The 21,830-nt window shown below is 55.5% G+C and overlaps 1 protein-coding gene across 1 annotated transcript; it reads left to right on the top strand.

Annotated features, from left to right (window-relative positions):
• The first annotated feature begins 7,088 nt into the window (after positions 1 to 7,088).
• On the top strand, positions 7,089 to 21,445 carry ZNF444 (zinc finger protein 444). The gene is made up of 4 exons (XM_082676042.1): positions 7,089 to 7,210; positions 13,975 to 14,308; positions 18,720 to 18,804; positions 20,296 to 21,445. The coding sequence occupies exons 2-4, from the start codon at positions 13,997 to 13,999 to the stop codon at positions 20,877 to 20,879; spliced, it is 981 nt and encodes a 326-aa protein (XP_082532168.1). The 5' UTR covers positions 7,089 to 7,210; positions 13,975 to 13,996; the 3' UTR covers positions 20,880 to 21,445.
• Positions 21,446 to 21,830: the final 385 nt, after the last annotated feature.

Here is a 21,830-nt window from a genome sequence, read left to right as displayed (position 1 = left end):
ATTAGGATTTCAACATGAATGTTGGGGCGACGCGGATATTCAGACCATGGCAACTCCCTCTGTAAAGGAAGTGTGAAAGCATAACTGTGTATTTCTTCTTTGAGAATGAAATGTGTGTCTCATTAAAAGGCTTTTCTAACTACATCTGTTAAAAAATAAAAATACCCAAATGACGGGGGAATTCCCTGGTGGTCCAGCGGTTAGGACTTCAGCTTCCAATGCAGGGGGCATGGGTTCGATCCCTGGTCAGAGAACTAAGATCCCAGCATGACGCTAGGCCAAAACATAATAAAATAATAAAAGAATCATAAAACATTAAGGGACTTTCCTGGTGGCGCAGTGGTTAAGAACCCGCCTACCAATGCAGGGGACACAGGTTCGATCCGTAGTCCGGGAAGATCCCGCATGCCGCGGAGCAACTAAGCCCGAGTGCCACAACTACTGAGCCTGCGCTCTAGAGCCCGCGAGCCACATCTACTGAGCCTGTGCACCAAAACTACTGAAGCCTGCGTGCCTAGAGCCCATGCTCGGCAACAAGAGAAGCCACCACAATGTGAAGCCCTCGCACCACAACGAAGAGTAGCCCGCGCTCTCCGCAGCTGGAGAAAGCCCGCGTGCAGCAACGAAGACCCAACGCAGCCAAAAATAAATAAATAAATAAATAAATAAAACAATTTAAAAAAATCCCCGAGTGAGACTACATTGACTATACACACGCTTCCTAAAACTCTTGACACCCAAGGAGAAAAAGGTTGACCAGAGAAAGAAATAAAGCAAAACCCCAAAGATCTCCTTAAGTATAAAGCTAATGAGCTTTTACTACATTTAATTATGAAATATACTATGATTCTTATTACGGAATAGGACAATTATATTAAGATCCTGTAGATTTCAGTTCACGGGAAGCCTGCTTTGGCAATTACAAAACGTCAGGAGAAAGTTAATGTGAGTTGGAGGAGGCGTTGGTTGGTGTAAACAAACTATAAAACCCATTAAACTTTCCTCTTCAGGGGGTGAGTTGTTTCCCGGAGCTATAAAAAGTTCAGCATAAATTCAAATGGTTATGAGGTTATGAGGAACGCTCTCTTGCTGCTGAAGGAGTTCGTTTAAAAATAAACGTTTATTTCTGTCTGGCAGTTTTTCCTGACAATATCACAGGACATGAGATGTTTTGGGTTGCTGGCTCTGCATCTGTTCTCATTTCCATCTCCCTGACTCCGCCCCCGTGTCCCCCCTCCTACCCTGTGCCGCCGGAGAGAGGAGCTGAGAATTACCACCTGGCAATCTAAGTCCAGGGTCGGGCCCTTCACCTTCACAAAGACAGCCCGCTTCTCCGGTGGTCCCCTCTGGGGAGTCAGCATCCCAGAATAAGTGGCACTGGGAAAAGGCTGCTTAACACAGGGACCTGTATCTCATATTTACAAGAATGTTATTTCCTGTTTTTGTGGGGATTCTCTCTTGACAAATGAAACTAAAAATTATTTTTTGAAAAAGAGTTGATCCTCACTGCATGTGGATTCCATACCTGTGAACTCGCCGACTCACTAAAGTGTGCTACCCCCAACCAGTACCCAAAATCAGTACTCACAAGAAACCAGCCCTGCTGACACCCTGATCTCAGACCTCCAGCCTCCAGAACGGTGAGAAAATAAACGCCTGTTTGACTCCCTCCTACTGTAGGCCCTGCTCACTGTCGGCGTGCCCAGGGAAGGGGGTATTCAGGCCAGTGGAGAACCTGCCCCCCACCCTGGGCTGGGCCATGGCCTCAGATGAGGCTCACCACACCCACTGCTGGTCCTAAAGCCTGAGTCCAGCCCCACCCCTGCCTCTCTCCTGCTGTGTCACTTGGGGAAAGTGCACTTACCTCGTAGAGCCTCACTTATCCCGACTGTAAAATGGGCTGATGCTTTGATCTGCTCTGCCTTCTCACTGGGTGAGCGTGCCGGTGAGCTAACATAAAGGGGGCAGTGTGACCCCATCATTAAGCAATTCATTCACAGTTTCATTGTTCACCCTTGACTGGTACCTGCGGCCTGGTGAAGATGATTCACTCTCAAATCCAGCCCCCCACCACGCCCCCCCGCCCCGGGAGCCCTCACTGGGGGGTGCAGTCTTACACAGACACACCACCCATTCATCCCAGGACTCTTCCCCTCCTTTGTTCACAGGCTCATCCATCACCTGTTTATCCAGTAAACGTTACCGGAGCCTCCCGGGTGCTCTGGGCTGGAGACCCAGACGTGAACCCAACGCCCTCCAGGCCCTGGAGGATCTCCCTGCTTTAAACACCATACAAAGAGAAAACGTTAATTATTATTTTGAGTAATAATTACATTGGTGCTACAAAGGAGCCGAGGAGCTTCTATAGGGTATGGCTAAGTTTGCTGCCAAAGGAATTCTCGCCCTCGGGCCTGGGAAGAAGGGTGACAACCACTTTCCTCCCATGCTTATTTACTCATTCAGGAGCAGGCCCCAAGCTGGGAGCTGGCAACAACTGGGTCTGTGTTATTGAGTTCCTCACCAGAGGGTCGGCAGGGCAGACACACACACACACACACACACACACACACACACACATAGTTGAAGCATGAGGTGGAGAGAGAAGGGGCACCGTGGAAGCTCAGATGAGGCCCTTCATCCAGGTTTATTGCGGTGGGCATAGTCAGGGAGGACTTCCTGGAGAAGGCAGCATCTGAATTGATCACTGAGGGATGTACGATGTTACCAGGTGAAGAAATGGAGGGAGGACATCCAGGGAGTCCTTCTTTCATTCTATTCCTCACCAATAACTATGGTATACTTTAATGCTGGAGAAACAGCCGTGGTGTGTAGATACTGCATAAACCATCAGGTGATGTTACATGAATGGCTACTTAATTTGCGGACCCAATGAAGAGTAAAAATGCAGAGCCTCATGTTAAAAAAAAAAAAAAAGCATTTAGAATTTGAAGATGGGGACTTCCTTGGTCATCCAGTGGTTAAAACTCCATGCTCTCAATGCAGGGGGGCCCGGGTTCGATCCCTGGTCAGGGAACTAGATCCCGCATACCACAACTAAGACCCAGAACAGCCAAATAAATAAATAAATATTTTTTTTTAAAAAAGAATTTGAAGATGGCCACAGGAGAGCATTAAACCGAGCGTGGGGCCCTGGGCAACCATACAGGTTGCAATTCCAGGGAACTGGCCCTGGATGTGTGTGTGACTTTTGTCACCTTTGCTTTCGAGAGCAGACAGCTTGGCATGAAAAGGCTTGAGGGGATGTGATGGTAAAGAGGAGTCTGGTCGGTTAATTCAACCATGCTAAGAAGGACCAGGTTCATGGGCAGGAGATCTAAATAGACATTTCTCCAAAGAAGACATACAAATGGGCAATAAACAAATGAAGAGAAGCTCATCATCACTAATTGCTAGAGAAATGCAAATCAAAACTACAATTTAACAAATGCCGTGAGCGTGTGGAGAAAAGGGACCATCCTACACTGTTGGTGGAAATGTCAGTTGGTTCAGCCACTATGAAGAAACAGTATGGAGGTTCCTCAAAAAACTAAAAATAGGGGGGAAAAAAAGGACCAGGTTCCCCCCTCTCCTCCCTTCCATCCTAAGTGGGATCTCCGACTGTCACCCCTCATGGCGGCCGCCGCCGCTTAAAGTGCCACCCACAGACCAGACAGTGCAGGACCACTCTGACTGCTTACCTCCTGTTTGAGAGTTGGGGAAACCTCTCCCTGAGGTGCCCCACAAACCTGCCTTCACGCCTCATTGGTCAGAGGGTGTCACACACCTGAGCCTCAGCCAATTGCTGGCAAGGAGAACGGGAGCGTCTGATTGGCTTAGGCCAATAAGCACTGCCCTTTATTGGGCCCTCATCATTCCCACAGGACTCTGTGTGCCAGGTCACTTCCAACTCGGATGAAGACACTGATGAACTGGTCCACCCAGGGTGTTGCATCTCCGCGGAGGGGTGCTGGGGGCCGTTCTGAACCTGGACACACCCACTGTGTGATGCTGAAGCTCGGAATGGACCCAGTTTGCCGTCTGCCCCTGTATTCTCTGAGCCTGCCCAGGAGCTGTCGTTATGATAAGTGCCCAGTACACAGGAATCGGACAAGTGATGAGTAGAGGATAGTCTGTGGTGAAATAAGCTGTTTCGTTCGTTACATGGTGGTGGGCTGGGGGTGGGGTGGGGTCAACTTTGCATCCGGGTTGGGCTTGCCTTCATTAGTGACTCAATGATAGGTAAAGTGAAAAATAGCTAATGTTTATCGACTGACGCCTTACTCTCTGCCAGGCAGTGTCCTAAGTGCTTTGCATGTATTCACTCGTGAATCCCGACAGGAACCCTGAGGAGTGGTTACTATTCTAGCGTGTGGCTGAGGCGTGGATGCACGTGAGGAGCATAAGAATGCCCTGGAGGGCTTGTTAAAACAAAGTGCTGGCCTGCCCCCTGAGGTTCTGAGTTGGGGGCCGAGAATTTGCATTTCTTATTTATTTATTTAGGCTGCGCTGGGGTCTTAGTTGTGGCACGTGGGATCTTTAGTTGCAGCATGCGAACTCTTAGTTGCTGCATGCATGTAGGATCTAGTTCCCCCGACCGGGGATAGAACCCACGCACCCTGAATCGGGAGCACAGAGCCTTATCCACTGCACCACCAGTGAAATCCCAGAATTTGCATTTCTAACGGGCTGCTAAGGGATGCTTTGCAGCTATTTTGGGGACCGGACTTTGAGAACCACTGTTAGAGGAACATTTGCTTGCCAAGCCCCTGCACTCCTTCTGCGGGGTGCCCTCTTGTAATTTGCACAAAGGCACCACATAAGCTAGAGGAATCCTGGGTCTGAAAGGGTCCGATTGAGTCAAGGGTTTAAGTTTTTTTTGTTTTTGGCTGCACCGTTCGGCATGCGGTATCTTAGTTCCCCGACTAGGGATCGAACCCATGTCTCCTGCAGTGGAAGCTCGGAGCCTTAACCACTGGACTGCCAGGGAAATCCAAGGGTTTAAGTTTTAAGAGGCGCCTTCTGAGGAATGGACACACAAAATGTGGTCTATCTATGCAATGGAATATTATTCAGCCTTAAAAAGGAAGGAAGTTGTGACACCTGCCATGACGACATGGATGAAACTTGAGGACATTATGCTAAGTGAAATAAGCCAGAATCACAAGAGACAAGTACTGTATAATTCCACTTACTTACTTGAAGTGTCTAGAATAGTCAAATTCATAGGGAGAAAGTAGAATGGTGGCTGCCAGGGGCTGGTGGCAGGGGGAATGGGGAGTCAGTGTGGACAGTTTCAGTTTTGCAAGACGAATCGCGTTTTGGAGATGGATGGTGGTGATGGTTGCACAACTATGTGAATGTACTCAATGCCATGGAACTGTATTCTTTTTTTTTTTTTTTTGGCTGTGCCGCGCCGCTTGTGGGATCTTAGTTCTCCGACCAGGGATCAAACCCGTGGCCCTGCAGTGGAAGCGCAGAGTCTTAACCACTGGCCCGCTAGGGAAGTCCCCTGGATTCATTTTCTAAGAGGGGAGAAAACTGGGGGGAAAGCAAGCTTCTTTGCTGGGGGAGGGGCAAAACATTCTCCTCTGCCCACCTTAAGGTTTGAGATGTCCCTTAAAAAATCCAAGTGGAGGGCTTCCCTGGTGGTGCAGTGGTTGAGAGTCCGCCTGCCAATGCAGGGGTCGCGGGTTCGTGGCCCGGTCCGGGAGGATCCTGCATGCCGCGGAGCGGCTGGGCCCGTGGGCCATAGCCGCTGAGCCTTCGCGTCCGGAGCCTGTGCTCCGTGGCGGGAGAGGCCACAGCGGTGAGAGGCCCGCGTACCGCAAAAAAAAAAAAAAAAAAAAAAAAAAAAAAAAAAATCCAAGTGGAGACGTCAAGTGGTCAATCAGAAGTGAGTGGGAACAAAGATCAGTGTTTTCCTGGAGCAGAAAAGATGCCTGTGTGGCTGGAACACATTGGGCAAGAGGGGAGAAGTGGGCAGAGAGGTGGGCCAGGGTTGGTTAGATCAGTGAGGAGGTTGGTTTTCACCCGCTCTCGGACAGGAGGTTGTGACTCAGCCACTGACCGCTTGTGAAACCAGGGGAAAAGTGATTGTCCATCTAATGAATGATGGTTACGCGCCAGCCACTGTCACACCCTGTCTGCACACCAGTCCGGACGGTGGAGGTGGAGGCGAGGGGAGTGTCCTTCTCACCCTTCCTGCACCGAGGAAACGAGGTGTGGATCAGGCGTTGACTAGCCCGGGGTCCACGCGGCTCCTGGGTCGTCCTCCGGCCTGGAACCGTCTGTGCACGGAGCTCCAACTCATCTTCCCGTTGCTGAAATGGGGAGACTGAGGCCCTGTCCAACGGGGGCACGTCGAAGACTTTCAGGCAGTTCCCTCCCCGACTCAAAGGGGGGTAAACTGAGGCCAGACACCGCGTGCCGGACTCACAGAAAAGATCAGGGCGCCTGGGTCGGCCCCCGGCCCACACTCCCCTGAGGCCGGCAGCCGGCTTACGTTCGGATCGCGCATCAACCTCAGACCGCGCATCAACCTCGGACATCACTGCTTCTGCCCGGGTGGGGGTGGGGTGAAACGCGACCCGTTGTCAAGGAGACGCACCCCGCAGGCCCTGATTGGCGTAGAACTCAGGCCCGGGCCGCCCGCTCCTAGGGTACAGAGGCCCCATTTCCTGGGGGCCAGGAGCCTCTAGCCTCCTCCAGTTTCCACGGCAACGCCGCCATGGCTCCTCCTTCTCCCTTCGCCCACCGGCTCCCACCTTCGGCACGTCTGCGCATGCCCGGGGCCCGCCCGCGCGCGGGCCAATGGGAAGACCTACTCGTGCATTCTCGGAAATGTAGTCCAAACCCTGGCGCTCTGAAAGGCCATGTTTGCGAGGACCCATAGGCCGCTGGCAGCCCTTCGATGCATCTTGGGAAATGTAGTTCCTGCTCTGGCGGAGCCATTCGGGGACGGGAGTGAGTGGGTCGCCACGGCGAGAGCCAATGGGAATCCACTTTTGCCGCGATGCTTCGTGGGAGATGTAGTTCTGGGTGAAGCCGGCGGGGTAGTTGGGGGAAAGGACCACTGGGTTTCTGGGAGTGTTGGGGGGAGGGGGACAGATGAGTTTGGCGCAAAGCCTGCCGGGGCATGGAGTCCTGGTGAGCTTTGTGCGCATGTGCGAGGTGGCGAGGGGGCTTGGGGGGCCTCGCCCGGGAGAGTGAGGTGAGCAAGGGGGGCAAGGAGGAATTGGAGGGGGCCGGTTGGACGAGCTTTGGGGAGAGGGGGGCTGGAGGCCGGAGGAGGAAGGAACGGGAGGGTTGGGGGAGGGAGTGAAAAGGGGGCCCGAGAAGAAGGGGGAGGGGGAGGGGAGCGTGAACGGGAGGGGGAGGGTCGGGAAGTGGGAGGGGGTTGTGGGTCCCGGAGGCGGAGAACGCGGGGGAGAGTTGGAAACTGAGGAGGGGTAGTGGGGGAGGGTCGGGAAGTGGGGGGAGGGGGAGGGGACTCCAGCAGCGGGTGGGCTGGGCCCTGCCGAGGAGTCCGGGGGCGCCGGAAGGACCGGGTCGGAGAGGTTTGCTGGAAGGGGCTCTGGGGGAGGGTCGTGGTCCAGACGTGGGTGGGGTGCAGGTGGTTCACGTCGTGCATGTCTTTACAAGTTGGGTCTCACTTTTGTGGAGTTGTGAGATTCCCGAGGATGAGCTGAATTGTCCTCTTTCTTTCTTTCTTTCTTTCGGGTGCCCTCCCCCCCCACTAGCTTGTTGCAAGGGACTAATTTCGTGGGCGTGCAGTGCTTCAAGGCTGTGTTTGCTCTTGTTAACGTGTGAGGCTGCCCTCCTCCCCGTCAGCCCCCATCACCCTCTTTTATTTGCTATTTTAACCCCTGCTCTTTCTCATACTTGGATTGAATGTGTGTGCTTCTGATCGAAGCTATATCCCTAGCATCTCACCAAGTAACAGTAATAGTAAAGGTTAACTCTGGTTGAAGGCTTGCTTAGCACAGCTGGGTGCTCTTCTCAGCATCTTTGTTTTTCTTACATCTTGAATTCTTACTGCTACTCTTGGGTATGACTTCTCTCCCCATTTTACAACCCGGGAAGGGAGATTTAGTGTGTAAAAGGTTCTATACCTTGTCCTGGGACGACTAGCTGGGAGAGGGCAGGGCTGGGATTTGCTCCAGGGCCCTTTGCTCTGAGTAAATATTTGTTCAGTGGACCGGTGGTTCTCCACCAGGGTCAACTGTGCCTGCCCCCCTCCCACCTCGAGGCACTCTCTGGAGACATTTTTGATTGTCACAGTTGGGGAGATACTGCTGGCATACTGTGGAAGGAGGCCAGGGATGCTGCTAAACACTGTAGGTTGCATAGGATGTCTGCCACACAGAATTGTCCAGCGCTAAATGTCACTAGTGCAGGGGTGGGAAGCCCAGGCGTGGGTCAGCAGGTCTTCACTGAACGCTTCTTCTAATTCATGCTCCTAGCAACCCCTGTGGGGAAGGAGTTACTCTTAGATCTGTACTACAGGTGGGGAATTTAAGTCCAGAGAGGGCCCAAGGTCACACCACCGATAAATGGCTGAATTAAAAGCGGAAGCCGGGCAGGCAAGCTCCAGAAGCTGTGTCTCTTTGTTTTTTCCATTTTTTTTTTGCGTTTTTTAAAACTTATTGCAGTTTAGTTGATTTACAATGTTGTGTTAATTTCTGCTGTACAACAAAGTGATTCAGTTATACACATATATACATTCTTTTTTATTTTGTTTTCCATTATGGTTTATCACAGGATATTGAATATAGTCCCTATGCTCTACAATAGGACCTTGTTGTTTATCCGTCCTATATATAATAGTGTGCAACTGCTAATCCCAAACTCCCACTCCATCCCTCCCCCACTCCCTTGGCAACCACCAGTCTGTTCTTCCAGAGCCCTGCCTCTTAACCATTAAGTTAATGCAGCAGGCGTGGGCTCTGAATTCGAATCCTGCCTCTCTGTCACTCTCTGCATGTCCATTTCTCTCCTTCTTTACAGTGGGGCTCATCTCCCCAAGTCGCAGGGCTGTTGGGAGGGACGGGTGGGGCAGAGTAAGACACAGGCCTCGTGGTGGTCTCCTGAGGCCTCCAGGGTGCCTGGTGGGGCTGGATGATGCTACCGGGACACACAAAGGCGTGTTACAGTTGCTTTCATGGAGGCAGCACAGAGCACTGTGGCAGCTGCTGGAGCCACTGGCCCTCACTGAATAAGAGGAGTTGCTTTCCACAGCAGAGGGACCTTTTGTGTGTGTGGATGTATTTTGCTTTGTTTCTTCTTGTTTTTTGTCAAGCTATAATTGACATATATTCATTTCAAGTATACAACATAACGGTTTGATATTTGTATGTATTGCAAAAGGATGACCACAATAAGTCTAGTTAATATCCATCGCTATACAGAGTTATAGAATTTTTTTTCCATGATGAGAACTTTTTTTTTTTTTTTGCGGTACACGGGCCTCTCACTGTTGTGGCCTCTCCCATTGCAGAGCACAGGCTCCAGACGCGCATACTCAGCGGCCATGGCTCACGGGCCCAGCCGATCCACGGCATGTGGGATCTTCCCGAACCGGGGTACGAACCCGTGTCCCCTGCATCGGCAGGCGGACTCTCAACCACTGCGCCACCAGGGAAGCCCGATGATGAGAACTTTTAAGAGCTGTTCTCTCAGCAACTTTCTTTTTTTTTAAGATACATATTTTTTAATGCTTTTTTTAAAAAAAATTATTTTATTTATTTATTTTTGGCTGTGTTGGGTCTTCGTTGGCACGCGCGGCCTTTCTGTAGTTGCGGCGAGCAGGGGCTGCTCTTCATTGAGGTGTGTGGGCTTCTCATTGCGGTGGCTTCTCTTGTTGCAGAGCACGGGCTCTAGGCGCGTGAGCTTCATTAGTTGCGGCACACGGGCTCAGTAGTTGTGGCTCACAGGCTTAATTGCTCCACGGCATGTGGGATCTTCCCGGGCCAGGACTCGAACCCATGTCCCCTGCATTGGCAGGCGGATTCTTAACCACTGCGCCACCAGGGAAGCCCAACTTTCAAATATACAACAGAGTATTATTAACTGTAGTGGCCAAGTGGTACTTTACATCCCCAGGAATTAGTTCTTTTGTAACTGGGAGTTTGTAAGTTTTGATTCATTTCACCCATTTTGCCTACCAGCGCCCCCACCCCTGCTTCTGGGAACCACCAATCTGTTCAGTGTATCTATGAGTTTGCTTTATTTTTGTTTTTTTTGGATTGCACATGTAAGGGGAATTATACATTTGCCTTTCTCTATCTGATTTATTTTGTCTTAGCACAATACCCTCGAGGTCCATCCATGTTTTCACAAATAGTAGGATTTCATTCTTTTTTATGGCTGAATAATATTCCATTATATTTATTTATATATGTATTTATATTTGTATATTCCGCTTTATATATATATATACACACACACATATATATATATATATTGCATCTTCTCTGTCCATTTATCCATCAACGACACTTAGGTTGCTTCCATGTCTTGGCGGTTATTGTAAATAATGCTGCTATGAACGTCGGGGTGCGTGTGTTTTTTCAGATTAGTACTTTTGTTTTCTTTGAATACATACCCAGAAGTAGAATTGCTGGATCAAACGGTAGTTCTATTTTTTTTTAACCTATTTTTTTTTAAATTAATTACTTCTTTTTTTTTTTTTTTTTTGGCTTGTGTCGGGTCTTTGTTGCTGCGCGCGGCCTTTCTCTAGTTGCAGCGAGCGGGGACTACTCTCTGTTGCAGTGCGCGGGCTTCTCATTGCGGTGGCTTCTCGTGTTGCAGAGCACGGGCTCTAGGCGCATGGGCTTCAGTAGTTGTGGCACACGGGCTTGGTAGCTGTGGCTCGTGGGCTCTAGAGTGCAGGCTCTGTAGTTGTGGCACACAGGCTTAGTTGTTCCGTGGCACATGGGATCTTCCCAGACCAGGGATCGAACCTGTGTCCCCTGCATTGGCAGGCGGATTCTTAACCACTGCGCCACCAGGGAAGTCCCCAGTAGTTCTATTTTTAATTTTTTGAGGAACCTCCATAGTGGCTGCATGGGGTGACCTTATTTATCAGTCAGTATGTGCTTTCTCAGGAGCAGCCCCTGAGCTTGGTGACCCTGGGACCCAGGGAAGAGTCCGTCTGGCCCTGCCTCAGGGGCTAACCTTGGACAGCTGAGAGCGTGGGTCCCTGAGGTCACAAGGCCCTTCAGCGTGATTCCCAGGGCCTCACTCACTCAGGTGAGACTCCACTCCTGTCCCGGAGGGACCTTTCTCACAACAGAGCAGGCTTCTCTGCCTCTTTTGAGACTCGGCTCTGGCCCAGGTCTTCTGGGAAATCTTTCCTGCCGCTGCTGGGCTAGTCAGTCCTTAAATGGAAGGATGGGTGGGTGGAAGGTGATGCTGTGACCAGCTCCAGGGCCAGACAGACGCCAGTGTGAGTTCAGCCCCTGCCACTTATTAGCTGGGTGATTTGGGGCAAGGCCTTCACATTCTCCATCTGCAAAATGGGGGCAATAATGCTGATTACACAGGACCGGTCATCCTATAAATTTTCTGTCAGTGCCAACCAGCATGCTGGGCTCTGTGTATGTGGCCTCTTGCAACGCTCAAATTCTAGCAAGGGAAATCAGCGCCCAGACATGGGAAGACCAGATCTTATTAAACTCTGAGATGAAATTAATACGGTGACATGACAGTAACTGCAGGGGAGGGTGTGTAGGTGATTCAGGGAGGCTGTCCAAGGAGGGAAGGATGGCATCTGGGCCTCAGAGGTGAGAAGGAGCCAGCGGAGCAAAGATGGAGGTAGAGAATGGCAGTACCAAGGCCCTGAGGTTGGGCCAGCCTTGAGTCTTAGAAGATCATCAGTGTGTGGCAGACAGGCATGGCTGTGCGCCAGTAAAACTTGACTTAAACAAACAGGCTGCAGGGACTTCCCCGGTGATCCAGTGGTTAGGACTCTGCCCTTCCAATGCAGGGGGTGCAGGTTCAATCCCTGGTCGGGGAACTAAGATCCCACATACCACACAGTGTGGGAAAAAACAAACAAGCAAACAAGAAAAGACAAAGCAAAACCCAGGCTGCAGGCCAGTGGCTCCTGAAGGTTTTAAACTCAGGACCCCTTTATACTTTAAAATTTTTTTGAAGACCCCCCCCAAAGCACTTTTGCTTACAGGAATTACATTTATTGGTATGTGTCATGTTAGAAACTAAAGCTGAGAAAATTTCAAAATATTAATGCATTTAGAAATTGCAGTAATCAACTTTCCATATGTTAAGATTTAAATTACACTTTTTTTCTTAATTTTTTTTTATTTGTGTGTAGTTGATTTACAATGTTGTGTTAGTTTCAGGTGTACAGCAAGGTGAGTCCATTATACATGCATATATAGCCACTCTTTTTCAGATTCTAGTCCCATATAGGTCATTACAGAGTATTGAGTAGAGTTCCCTGTGCTATACAGTAGGTTCTTATTAGTTATATATTCTATATATAGTAGTGTGTATATGTCAGTCCCAATCTCCTGATTTATCCCCCCCCAGCAAATGACAGTTTATTTTATTTATTTTTTAAAAATAACACTTTTTAAATGAAAAATAACCATGTTTCCCCAAACGAAAAGCTGGAAACATGGCATCATTGTCTTGCACATCTCAGTGTCTGACTTGAACAGCTGGGTTCTTCCATCTGCCTCTGCTCGCAGCCTGTGGCCTCTGGAAGGCCCCAGCATACACTCAGGAGAGAATGACAGTGAAAGAGGCTGGGAACCTGTGTTAGGAAAATAGTTCTGACCTCGAGGTACCCCCCGGAAGGATCTTGGGGATCCCAGGGGTCCCCAGCCCATTCGAGGACCACAGTTCTAGGCCGAGGTTTCTTAGGGGCTGGGTCTTTCTCTGCTGGGGGGCCGTCCTGTGCACTGTAGGGTCCTTAGCAGCACCCCCAGCCTTCACCCACCGGATGCCAGCAGCACCGCCACCCCCATACAACAAGACCTTTCTAGGTGCCTCCCCGGGGTAACGTCACCCCTGGTCGAGAGCCACTGCTTTGCGTCACCCCGCGACTGAAGCCGCTGCACGTCTGTTTCCTCCTTCAGGAAGGGGAGGAGGAAGTGGAGGGCACACGGCTTCCTGGGGGCGCCGGGGCGCAGGTCTTAGAAAAGGAGAATGGGGAGAACGGATAAGGGGGGCCTCTTGCAGTCTCTCGCGTTTCCCTGTACGCAGACGTGATTGGGGGCCCCTGAGCGTCGTGGCCTGCTGGGCGGCCGTGACACCACCACCGACCAGGCAGCTTCAACAACAGACGTTTATTCCTCGCAGTTCTGGAGGTTGGGCGTCCGGGATCAGGTGCAGCCAGGCTCGGTGTCTGGTGAGGGCCTCTTCCCGGCTTGCAGATGGCTGCTTCCTGCGGTGTCCTCACACTCAGGGGAGACAGATCTCCGCTTCCTACGAAGACGTTAGTCCTGTAGGAGCCCGGTCTGATGACCTCATTTAGTCTTAATTTCCTCCTAAAAGCCCCATCTCTAAATACATTTGGGGTTAGAGCTTCCACATATGAACCTGGTGGGGGGTACGGACGGACATAGTTCTGTGCACACTGGCTAGTAAGGAAGAGATTGGGGGGGCTTTGGAGCAAGCATCCTAGGGTGTCTGCCTCGGGGACGTGGGTTGGGACGTAACCAGGCATCGATGGTGGTGATGACAACTCACATTTTCTCGAGCATGTGCTACGTGCCGGGATCCGTTCTAAGATCTTGGTGCGCGGAGAGGCTGCGGGGCTAGAGGGAGGACAGGGAGGCCACACGAGGCCGGCGAGCGCGGCGCCGCCGCCGCTCCTGGGTGGGCGTGGGCGGCGCGCACGCATACGCGCACGGAGCGTGGTTTTCGACCCCATGCCCATGGCAGAGGCAGGGGCTTCCGGGGGATGGTCGGAGTTGGGTTCTCACCGCTACCCTTCCCCCCCGACAGGCGCTGCCGTCCCGCCGGCCCCATGGAGGCCCCGGCCGCCCAGCCTGTGAAGCAGGAGTGCCGGGCCGCCGAGGGCCTGACCCTGGACTCGCCGTGGCACCGCTTCCGTCACTTCCACCTGGGCGACGCCCCGGGCCCCCGCGAGGCGCTGGGCCTGCTGCGCGCCTTGTGCCGGGACTGGCTGCGGCCCGAGGTGCACACCAAGGAGCAGATGCTGGAGCTACTGGTGCTGGAGCAGTTCCTGAGCGCCCTGCCCGCTGACCTCCAGGCCTGGGTGTGCAGCCGGCGGCCCCAGAGCGGGGAGGAGGCCGTGGCCCTGCTGGAGGAGCTCTGGGTGAGCGGAGGCGGCTGGCGGGAGGGGCCTGCACCGCCGCGTCCCCCCACCCCGGGCCTGCCGTCTGCCTTCCCCAGGGCCGGGGGTCCTCAGCTCCACACTGAGACAAACACAACAGGCTCCGTGGGACCCTGAGGTCCAGGGTGTGGTCAAGTCGGGTGGGAAAGTCAGGCCAGCGAGGACATTTAGAGGGACTGTACACAAGCCCACCCTCCTGATGCTCAGTGCAAGTTCGGGGTCCCCGGGACCACCCTCAGGTCTCACAGCTCAGTGGAAGGACTCAGAGCTCCATCCTGCGCACAGCTGTGGCTGGTCACAGCGGAAGGACACAGATTAAATCAGCCAAGGAGGGGGCAGCAGGGCAGGGTCCAGGAGGGTTCCTCCCAGGGGATTCGTGGGCGGTGCCAACTCCTCGCGACAACGTGTGCAAGACACAGGGAAGCATCACCAACCAGGGTGCTCCCCGCACCTCCGCGCCTGGAGGTGTTGGGGCTCCAGCCCCCGCGAAAGGCTGAGCGGATACCGTGTGGCCCAGAGCCTTCACATGAATTACGCTGTTGGACCAAGGCCACTGGCAGGAGGATGTGCTGAGTGAGGGCTCAGCGGTTCCCCTCCCAGTGTGAGGGCAAAGGCCAGACCTCTCTCTGGGTAAGGTCAGCCCTTGGCTGCACCCCAGGGGTCAGCGGACTGCAGCCTGAGGGCCACATCTGCCAGCCTCTGGGGCTGTGGTGTGACACAGCCTCACGGGGCCACGGCCTCACCATCCACTCTCCCAGGGGCAGAGCTGAGCAGTCGCGACAGGGACCAGAGGGCCCGCAGAGCCGAAAACCTTTGCCCCCTGGCCCTTTCAGGGAAAAGCCTGGGCACTGGGCAGGTACCAGGTGATTCGCGTGTGCAGAGTTCGGGGGTCCCAGGACCACCCCCGGGTTCAGTCGTTCATGGGAAGTACTCAGAGCTCGAGGAAAGCTGCTGTTCATCACAGTGAAAGGACACAGATTAAAATCGGCCGAGGGAGCAGGCGGATGGGGCAGGGAGACCCTCACGGAGCTCCCTCGCCCCGGGTCACGTGGACAGCATGAGTATTGCCAACCAGGGGGCCTCCCCAGCCTCTGTAGACGTGGCTTCCCAATCGGGGAGGCTGACCTTAATCGCAGGTCCGTCTGAAGGTCAAGCTGATACAGCAGGGCCAAGCCTCCCCCAGATCGCACTATCAGCATGGCCTGCCTGTCCCCATGCAGTCCTGAGGGGTGGGCACTGGAGGCTATCCTCCTCTCCATTTCAGAGATGAAGGTATGAGGCTCAGAGAAGTCAAGTGACTTGCCCAAGGTCACACAGCCAGTTGGGGGGGGGTGAGAGGGACAGAACCCATGTGCTGTGGCCTGAGATCCCTGCCTCTGTCCCCTGCTGGGTGCCAACACCTGGCCCAGCATCTTCCTGGGGATGGGGCTCAGCCTTGGCACAGTCCAACATCCTGTGCCTGTGACCTGGAACCAGAGAGCCTGCAGGCCACCTGCAGGCCCCCCTTCCCCCCCCCCCGCCCCGAGCAGTAGAAAGTTCCCAGGCTTGTGTGCTTGGGAATCGCAGGGTGGCCGGTCAGTGCAGCTTCCCAGGCTCCACTCCGGGGCGAGCCAGCCCGCGTCCTGCTCCCCCCCCTGCCTGCACACCGGCAGGCGTCACCTGGGGTTACTGGGCCCCACTGAGGCCAGGGAGCTGGGAGCTTGGCGTCCGTCAGTCTGAGCGGGGTCTCCTGGTGAGACCATGTGCTGCCCACCTCCCCCCACAACTGACCCCCCCGTGGGAAGTAACTCACTTGGGCCCCCCAAGCAGGTCTGTGGCTGGAGGCGCCCAGGACCCAGGTGGCCCCGTGCCAACCCCACCCCACACCTCGGCACGCCCTTGTCTTGACCCTCTTCCTCGAGGAGCATGTCCTGAGCCATTGGAGCAAAGGCAGGTGGCTGGACACCTCCATCCCTCTGTCTGTGCACTTGCTCAGTGTCCATTGAGGGCTGCGGTGAGAGGCTCTGGGGGTCGGGACCCTCTGAGGTGGTGGGGATGTAAAATGGTGTAGCCGCGGTGGGGGGCAGTCTGGCAGTTCCTCGGGTTGAACGTGGAGCGGCCACGTGGGCCAGCAGCCCCACTCCTGTGTGTGAACCCAGAGAAGTGAAAACACGTCCACACGTACCTCGCATGCGATACGACCTGAGTGGTAGCAAGTCAGCGTCACTTGTAACAGCCAAAAAGTGAAAACAACCCTCACATCCACCGGCTGGTGAGTGGATCGACAGAACGCGGCCTGTCCACGCAGCAGGACACCACTCAGCCATAGAGGAGTGAAGCCCTGACGGGCTACACCGTGGGCGAACATCAAAAACACGAGGAAAACATGAAAGAAGCCGGTCACAAGGGCTTTCCGTTGCATGATTCCGTTGCCGTGAGATTCGCAGAAGAGGCAGGTCCATAGAGGCGGGGAGCAGATTAGCGGTTCCCGGAGGCTGGCGGGGAGGAAATGGGGAGTGACTGCTGACAGGGACGGGGTACGGGGGCTGGGGGTGATAAAAATATTCTCGAATCCATTGTGGTAATGGTTGCACAACGGAATGTACCAAAAACCGGGGAATTGCAATTTAAGTGGGTGAGTTCTCTGGCATGAGTCATGTCGCGATAAAGCTGCTGTTTATAAAAAGATTGGTGCCAGGGTCAGCACAGAAGTGGGACAGGCCAGTCCCCGCCCTCCTGGAGCGTGCGAGCCAGGCAGCTCCAATGGGAGGCCGACCAGGCCTTTTGCGGGGAAAATGACCATACCAACTGTTCCCGACATCTGAAGAGGAAGGAACGTCCCAGCTCATTCTACAGGGCCAGCGTTTTCCTGGTACCAAAACCAAGGGAAGACAACTGTAGGCCTTCTTCCTTAATCTCAAAATAATGATGTTGAGTGAAAGAAACTAGACCCTCCCCCCCGAAGAAGTACCGATTTACTGTATGGCTCTATGAACATGAAGTCCTAGAAGACAGAGACCACTGTATCGTGCCGGGAAGCCCATCAGTGGTTGCCCTGCTGGAGGGAAGGGGGGAGCCACGAGCACATACGCACGTGGAACTCGGGTCGTGTGCCATGAACCATGTGCATTCACTGTACGCGTGTCACGCTTCGGTGAAGCTGCTGGGAGTGCAGTGTGGAGGGTACCAGGATGGGGGCGCCCTTGAGCCTGCGGGAGGTGGCAGAGCCGGCGCTTGGCCAGGGCCTGCAGGGTGTGTAGGAGGGCAGGCCGGGCACGGGTGGGAATGGGGCTCCAGGCAGAGGGAAGAGCGCGTGCAGAAGCGTGGGGCTCTGAGCGCCTGGCACACCCAGGACACCATTGGCCCTTTGCTGTTGCCTGGGCTTGGAGGTGCAGGCGGGGCCCCGGGCAGAGGTAGGAGCTGAGCACGTGGCAGTGACCAGGCCACAGCAGACGCGAGTGACGTGGCAGCACCTGCGTTGCCGTAACGCCCTGAGCCACACTAGTGTGCTGCAGTAGCAAGGTGACCGCGTGGATTCCCCCGCCACCACCAGACAAGGTGGGCACTTAGGGATTCCTAACGACGAGCTTTCATAAAAGGCCCTGGAAGCTTCCTACCATCTGCTCGCCAGCTGGCAGAATTGTCGGCATCTGCAGCCTAATAGCTGCTTGGGTCCAAAAGCACTGAAACAAGTGAAACGTGAGAAGCGGGGTTGGGTGCCTGTAACCCCTGACAGCTCTTCCTCATCAGCACCAGGAGAATTCTGGTCTTTTCCTGGAGGCATGGGCTCGAGGAACAATGAGAAAGAGTATAAGGGAACCAGAGTAGTGTGAAGCTGCTTTTTAAACCACTGGTCTGGCTGGCGCCATGCTGCTTGGAGCTGTCCACCGGCTGAGCTGGGAGAAGTTCCCTTCTCAACTTCCTTTATTTTTTGCTGAGTTAAAAGTAGCTTCTCTGTTTTCCTTCTGCATTTTGTCGAGGAGTTTGCAAAAGGCATTAAAAAGCCAAAATAAGATTCAAAGCAGGTGCATCAGTTATCTGCTGTGTAACAAATCGCACCAAACTTAGTGGCTCAGAACAGTAAACATTTGTCATCTCAGGCAGCTTCTGTGGGTCAGGAGTTTGGGGCAGTGCTGGCTGAAGGTCTCTCACGAGGTTGCATTTAAGACCGACTGGGGCTGTCCTCACCTGGAGGCTGGCCCAGGGCTGGAGGATCTGATCCTGAGGCGGCTCCCGCACGCGGTGGTCAGCTGGAGGCCTCCGTCCCCGCCACATGGGCCTCTCCGTGGGGTGGCCGAGCACCCTCCAGCTTGGCAGCCGGCTTCCCCCGGAGCGAGCGGTAGGACTGAGAGGGAGAGAAGTAGAGGCTGTGGCTCAGGTTGCTCAGTTGGGGTTGTGGTATCTCTGGTTTCAGGGACCAGCAATGAGGGCACCTCGGGATGCGGCAGAAGGCTCCGGGGTCGGCGTGGGAAAGGAAGACGGTGGGGTAACGCCCTCAGGTGAGCAGCTCACTCCTTCCCCACAGCGCTCCCAGCCCCGGGGGGCCCTCTCCTGTCCGCCCTTTATTTGTCCAGTGAACATCCCTGCTGTGAGCCAGGCCCCGTGCTGGCACCAGGACGGGAGCTGAATCAGACACGCCGTGCCCTGGAGGGCACGGCGAGTGGGGGGTCAGACAGGACAGCGAGCACCCATGATGCGCCAGGTGTGGTCCTGCCAGCTCGCCAGAATCCCGCGCCCGCCCTTGAGATCCCCGGCGTCATCAGCTACCTTTTGTAGCTGCAGGAACCCAGACCCAGAGCAGTGAAATAACTCACCCAGGTTCGGGTGCCGGCCAAGCCAGGGTTGCACCCCGGCAGCCTGACCCCAGAGCCTTTGAGCCCCAGTTCTTCGCGTGGCGAGACCTCCTGCAGTCATGCTCCTCCTGACCCAGGCACTGTGCAGGACTCTCTTCTCATTGGCCAGCCTGGAGCCGAAGCCCCGGCCGGGAGCTGGGGAAGGTGCTGGCTCCACCCCGACCACAGGCATTAGGGTGAGGAAGGGAGAATCAGATTGAATCTCGTCAAAGCGGGGAACAGACCCGGGAGGCAAAACCCGAGGATGCCCACCAGAGGCAGAAAGGTGACTCTGGTAGCCGGCGGACTCAGGCGCCTCGAGACCCGGTGGGGGAGGGTGGCGCTTACCTTGTGCCAGGGCTGTGGCTGGAGAGGACGGAGGAGCTGAGGATCATCTCTGAGGCCACGTATAGAGGTGTCAGGATGGGGGCTCTTCTGATGACATCATCAGGACCTGTAGAGCCCGGGTCGGCGGGGGGGGGGGGGTGCCTGTGGACCTCCAGAGAGGCGTGGGTCGGAGAGGGAGCAGCGCTGGGACGGTGACTGGGAACCCGAGGCAGTGCCCTCTTATGCCCCTCAACGGGGACCACAGCGGGGGTGGAATGAGACGGCACACCAACGTGCTCGGCACTGTGCCGGCACAGAGGGAGAGACTAACAGGTTTTTATCACACCCGTCCTCGTGTGACACCTAAAGGTTGCTTATCTCCTTGGAATTCCATAGAGCAGTTTGGAAACCTGAAGAAAGGAAATGTGTGGTTCACCCACCCACCCGACTTATCCATCCCCACTTACCCACCCGTGCACCCACGCATCCATCCATCACCCAATCCATCCACTCCAACATCCGTCTACACACTCTCATTTACCACTTACCTACCTATCGATTTCCTCCTCCCGTCCATCCACCCATCCATTCGTTTATTGGGCACTTGCTCTGCACCAGGCCCTGTGCGGTACGGGGACCCAGGGATGAATCAGAAGCTGGCGGACAACGCTCTTCCCTCCCGGAGGGCTCCCTGGCATTAAGCGTTCCCCTCCTGCCCCGGGACCACCCCTCTAGGCAGGACACGGGCCGCCCTTGCGGCCTTCCCTTGCCCGGCTGTGCCCTGCGCCCGGCTGTGCCCTGCGCCCGCCCTGACTGCACCTTTGCCTGCAGGAGACGCGGCCCCTGGGGCTGAGGAACTGGCGACGGGGGACGCCCAGGCCGCACGCCCTTACAAGCAGGAGCCGGGCAGCCCCCAGCCAGCGCCACCGCCCCCACCGGCGCCCGGCCTGCCCGCCTTCCTGGCGGCCCCGGGCTCTGCGTCCTGCCCCGAGTGCGGCAAGGCCTCGCTGAAGCCGGCGCACCTGCTGCGCCATCGGCAGAGCCACTCGGGCGAGAAGCCGCACGCCTGCCCCGAGTGCGGCAAGGCCTTCCGGCGCAAGGAGCACCTGCGGCGCCACCGCGGCACGCACCCCGGCGGCCCGGGTCCGGCCCTGCGCCCGCTGCCTGCGCGCGAGAAGCCACACGCCTGCTGCGAGTGCGGCAAGACCTTCTACTGGCGCGAGCACCTGGTGCGCCACCGCAAGACGCACTCGGGCGCGCGGCCGTTCGCTTGCTGGGAGTGCGGCAAGGGCTTCGGGCGCCGCGAGCACGTGCTGCGCCACCAGCGCATCCACGGGCGCGCGGCGGGCGCGGGCGGGGCGGCGGCGCCGGGCCCCGAAGGCGGGGGTCCCTTCCCGCCCTGGCCGCTGGGGTAGCCCCCGCCCCGCCGTGCAACCCCTCCCGTTCCTCACCGGCTCCTCTGCCCCCTGTCTCTCTCCTCCACCGGCCCCTCCTTTGTCCGAACCTCCTGGTGCCCTAGAGCTTTCTGTTCCTTACCAACTCTCACTTTATGTCCCAAACCTCACTCCTGTTCGGATCTCACGCCGTCCTCGTCCTCGCAGTCTCTCCCGCCTATAGAAGGAGACTCCGCAGTCCTTCCCTCTCCCGGGTGGGGGGCAGGACTGGCCAGGAGCAGCAGGCGGGGCCCCTGGTCTAGAGGAGGCTGGAGGAAGGGGACTGGGTCTTGTTCCCAGGAGACACCCCCCAGGACGGAGTGGAGGACGGCTCTGACAGGACACCCCCCCCAGGAGGCACCCCCCCCAGGAGACACCCCCCAGGGCGGAGTCGGGGACGGCTCCGCCAGGACAGACCTGGGTTCTGGCAGTGGGCTCCCTGGTCTGGCTTGTCTCTCTGCGAGCCAGAAGGCATGGGATGGACAGAGATGCCTGCCCGTGGGAAGCGTGTCGGAGACGACAGTTCACCAGCATCTGGAGAGTAATAAAGCCACTGATAAGTTGTGCAGACCCCAAGTGCCGTGCGTTCTGTCCTGGGGGCCGCCCTCCCCAAGCTGCCCAGGATGGGAGGGGCATTGTGGGCCCCACCTCAGACCTTCCCAGCTGGCAGGGCCCTGGGCCCAGGGGGCTGGTTCCTTGTCCTTGAGCCTAGAGATGAGATGAACCCCGTGAGAGGTGACAGAGATGAGTTCTCGGGGGGGTCTGCACTGTGGGGGAAACGCAGGCACACGCCACCTTATGGAGCCCACTCACTGCCCCAGGAGCAGGTCTCCCTGCTTCCACTGCACACAGGCCGGACTCAGCCCAGCACCCAACGGCTTGGGTTGGAGTCTTGGCCTTAACAGCTCCCAGGCTCCATGATCTCAGGCCCCT

Source organism: Grampus griseus (genome assembly GCF_964374135.1).
Source record: "Grampus griseus genome assembly, chromosome: 19".
In the NCBI taxonomy this organism is placed as follows: domain Eukaryota; kingdom Metazoa; phylum Chordata; class Mammalia; order Artiodactyla; family Delphinidae; genus Grampus; species Grampus griseus.
The sequence above is the reverse complement of the archived record's forward strand: the minus strand, read 5'-3'. Positions and strand labels throughout refer to the sequence as shown.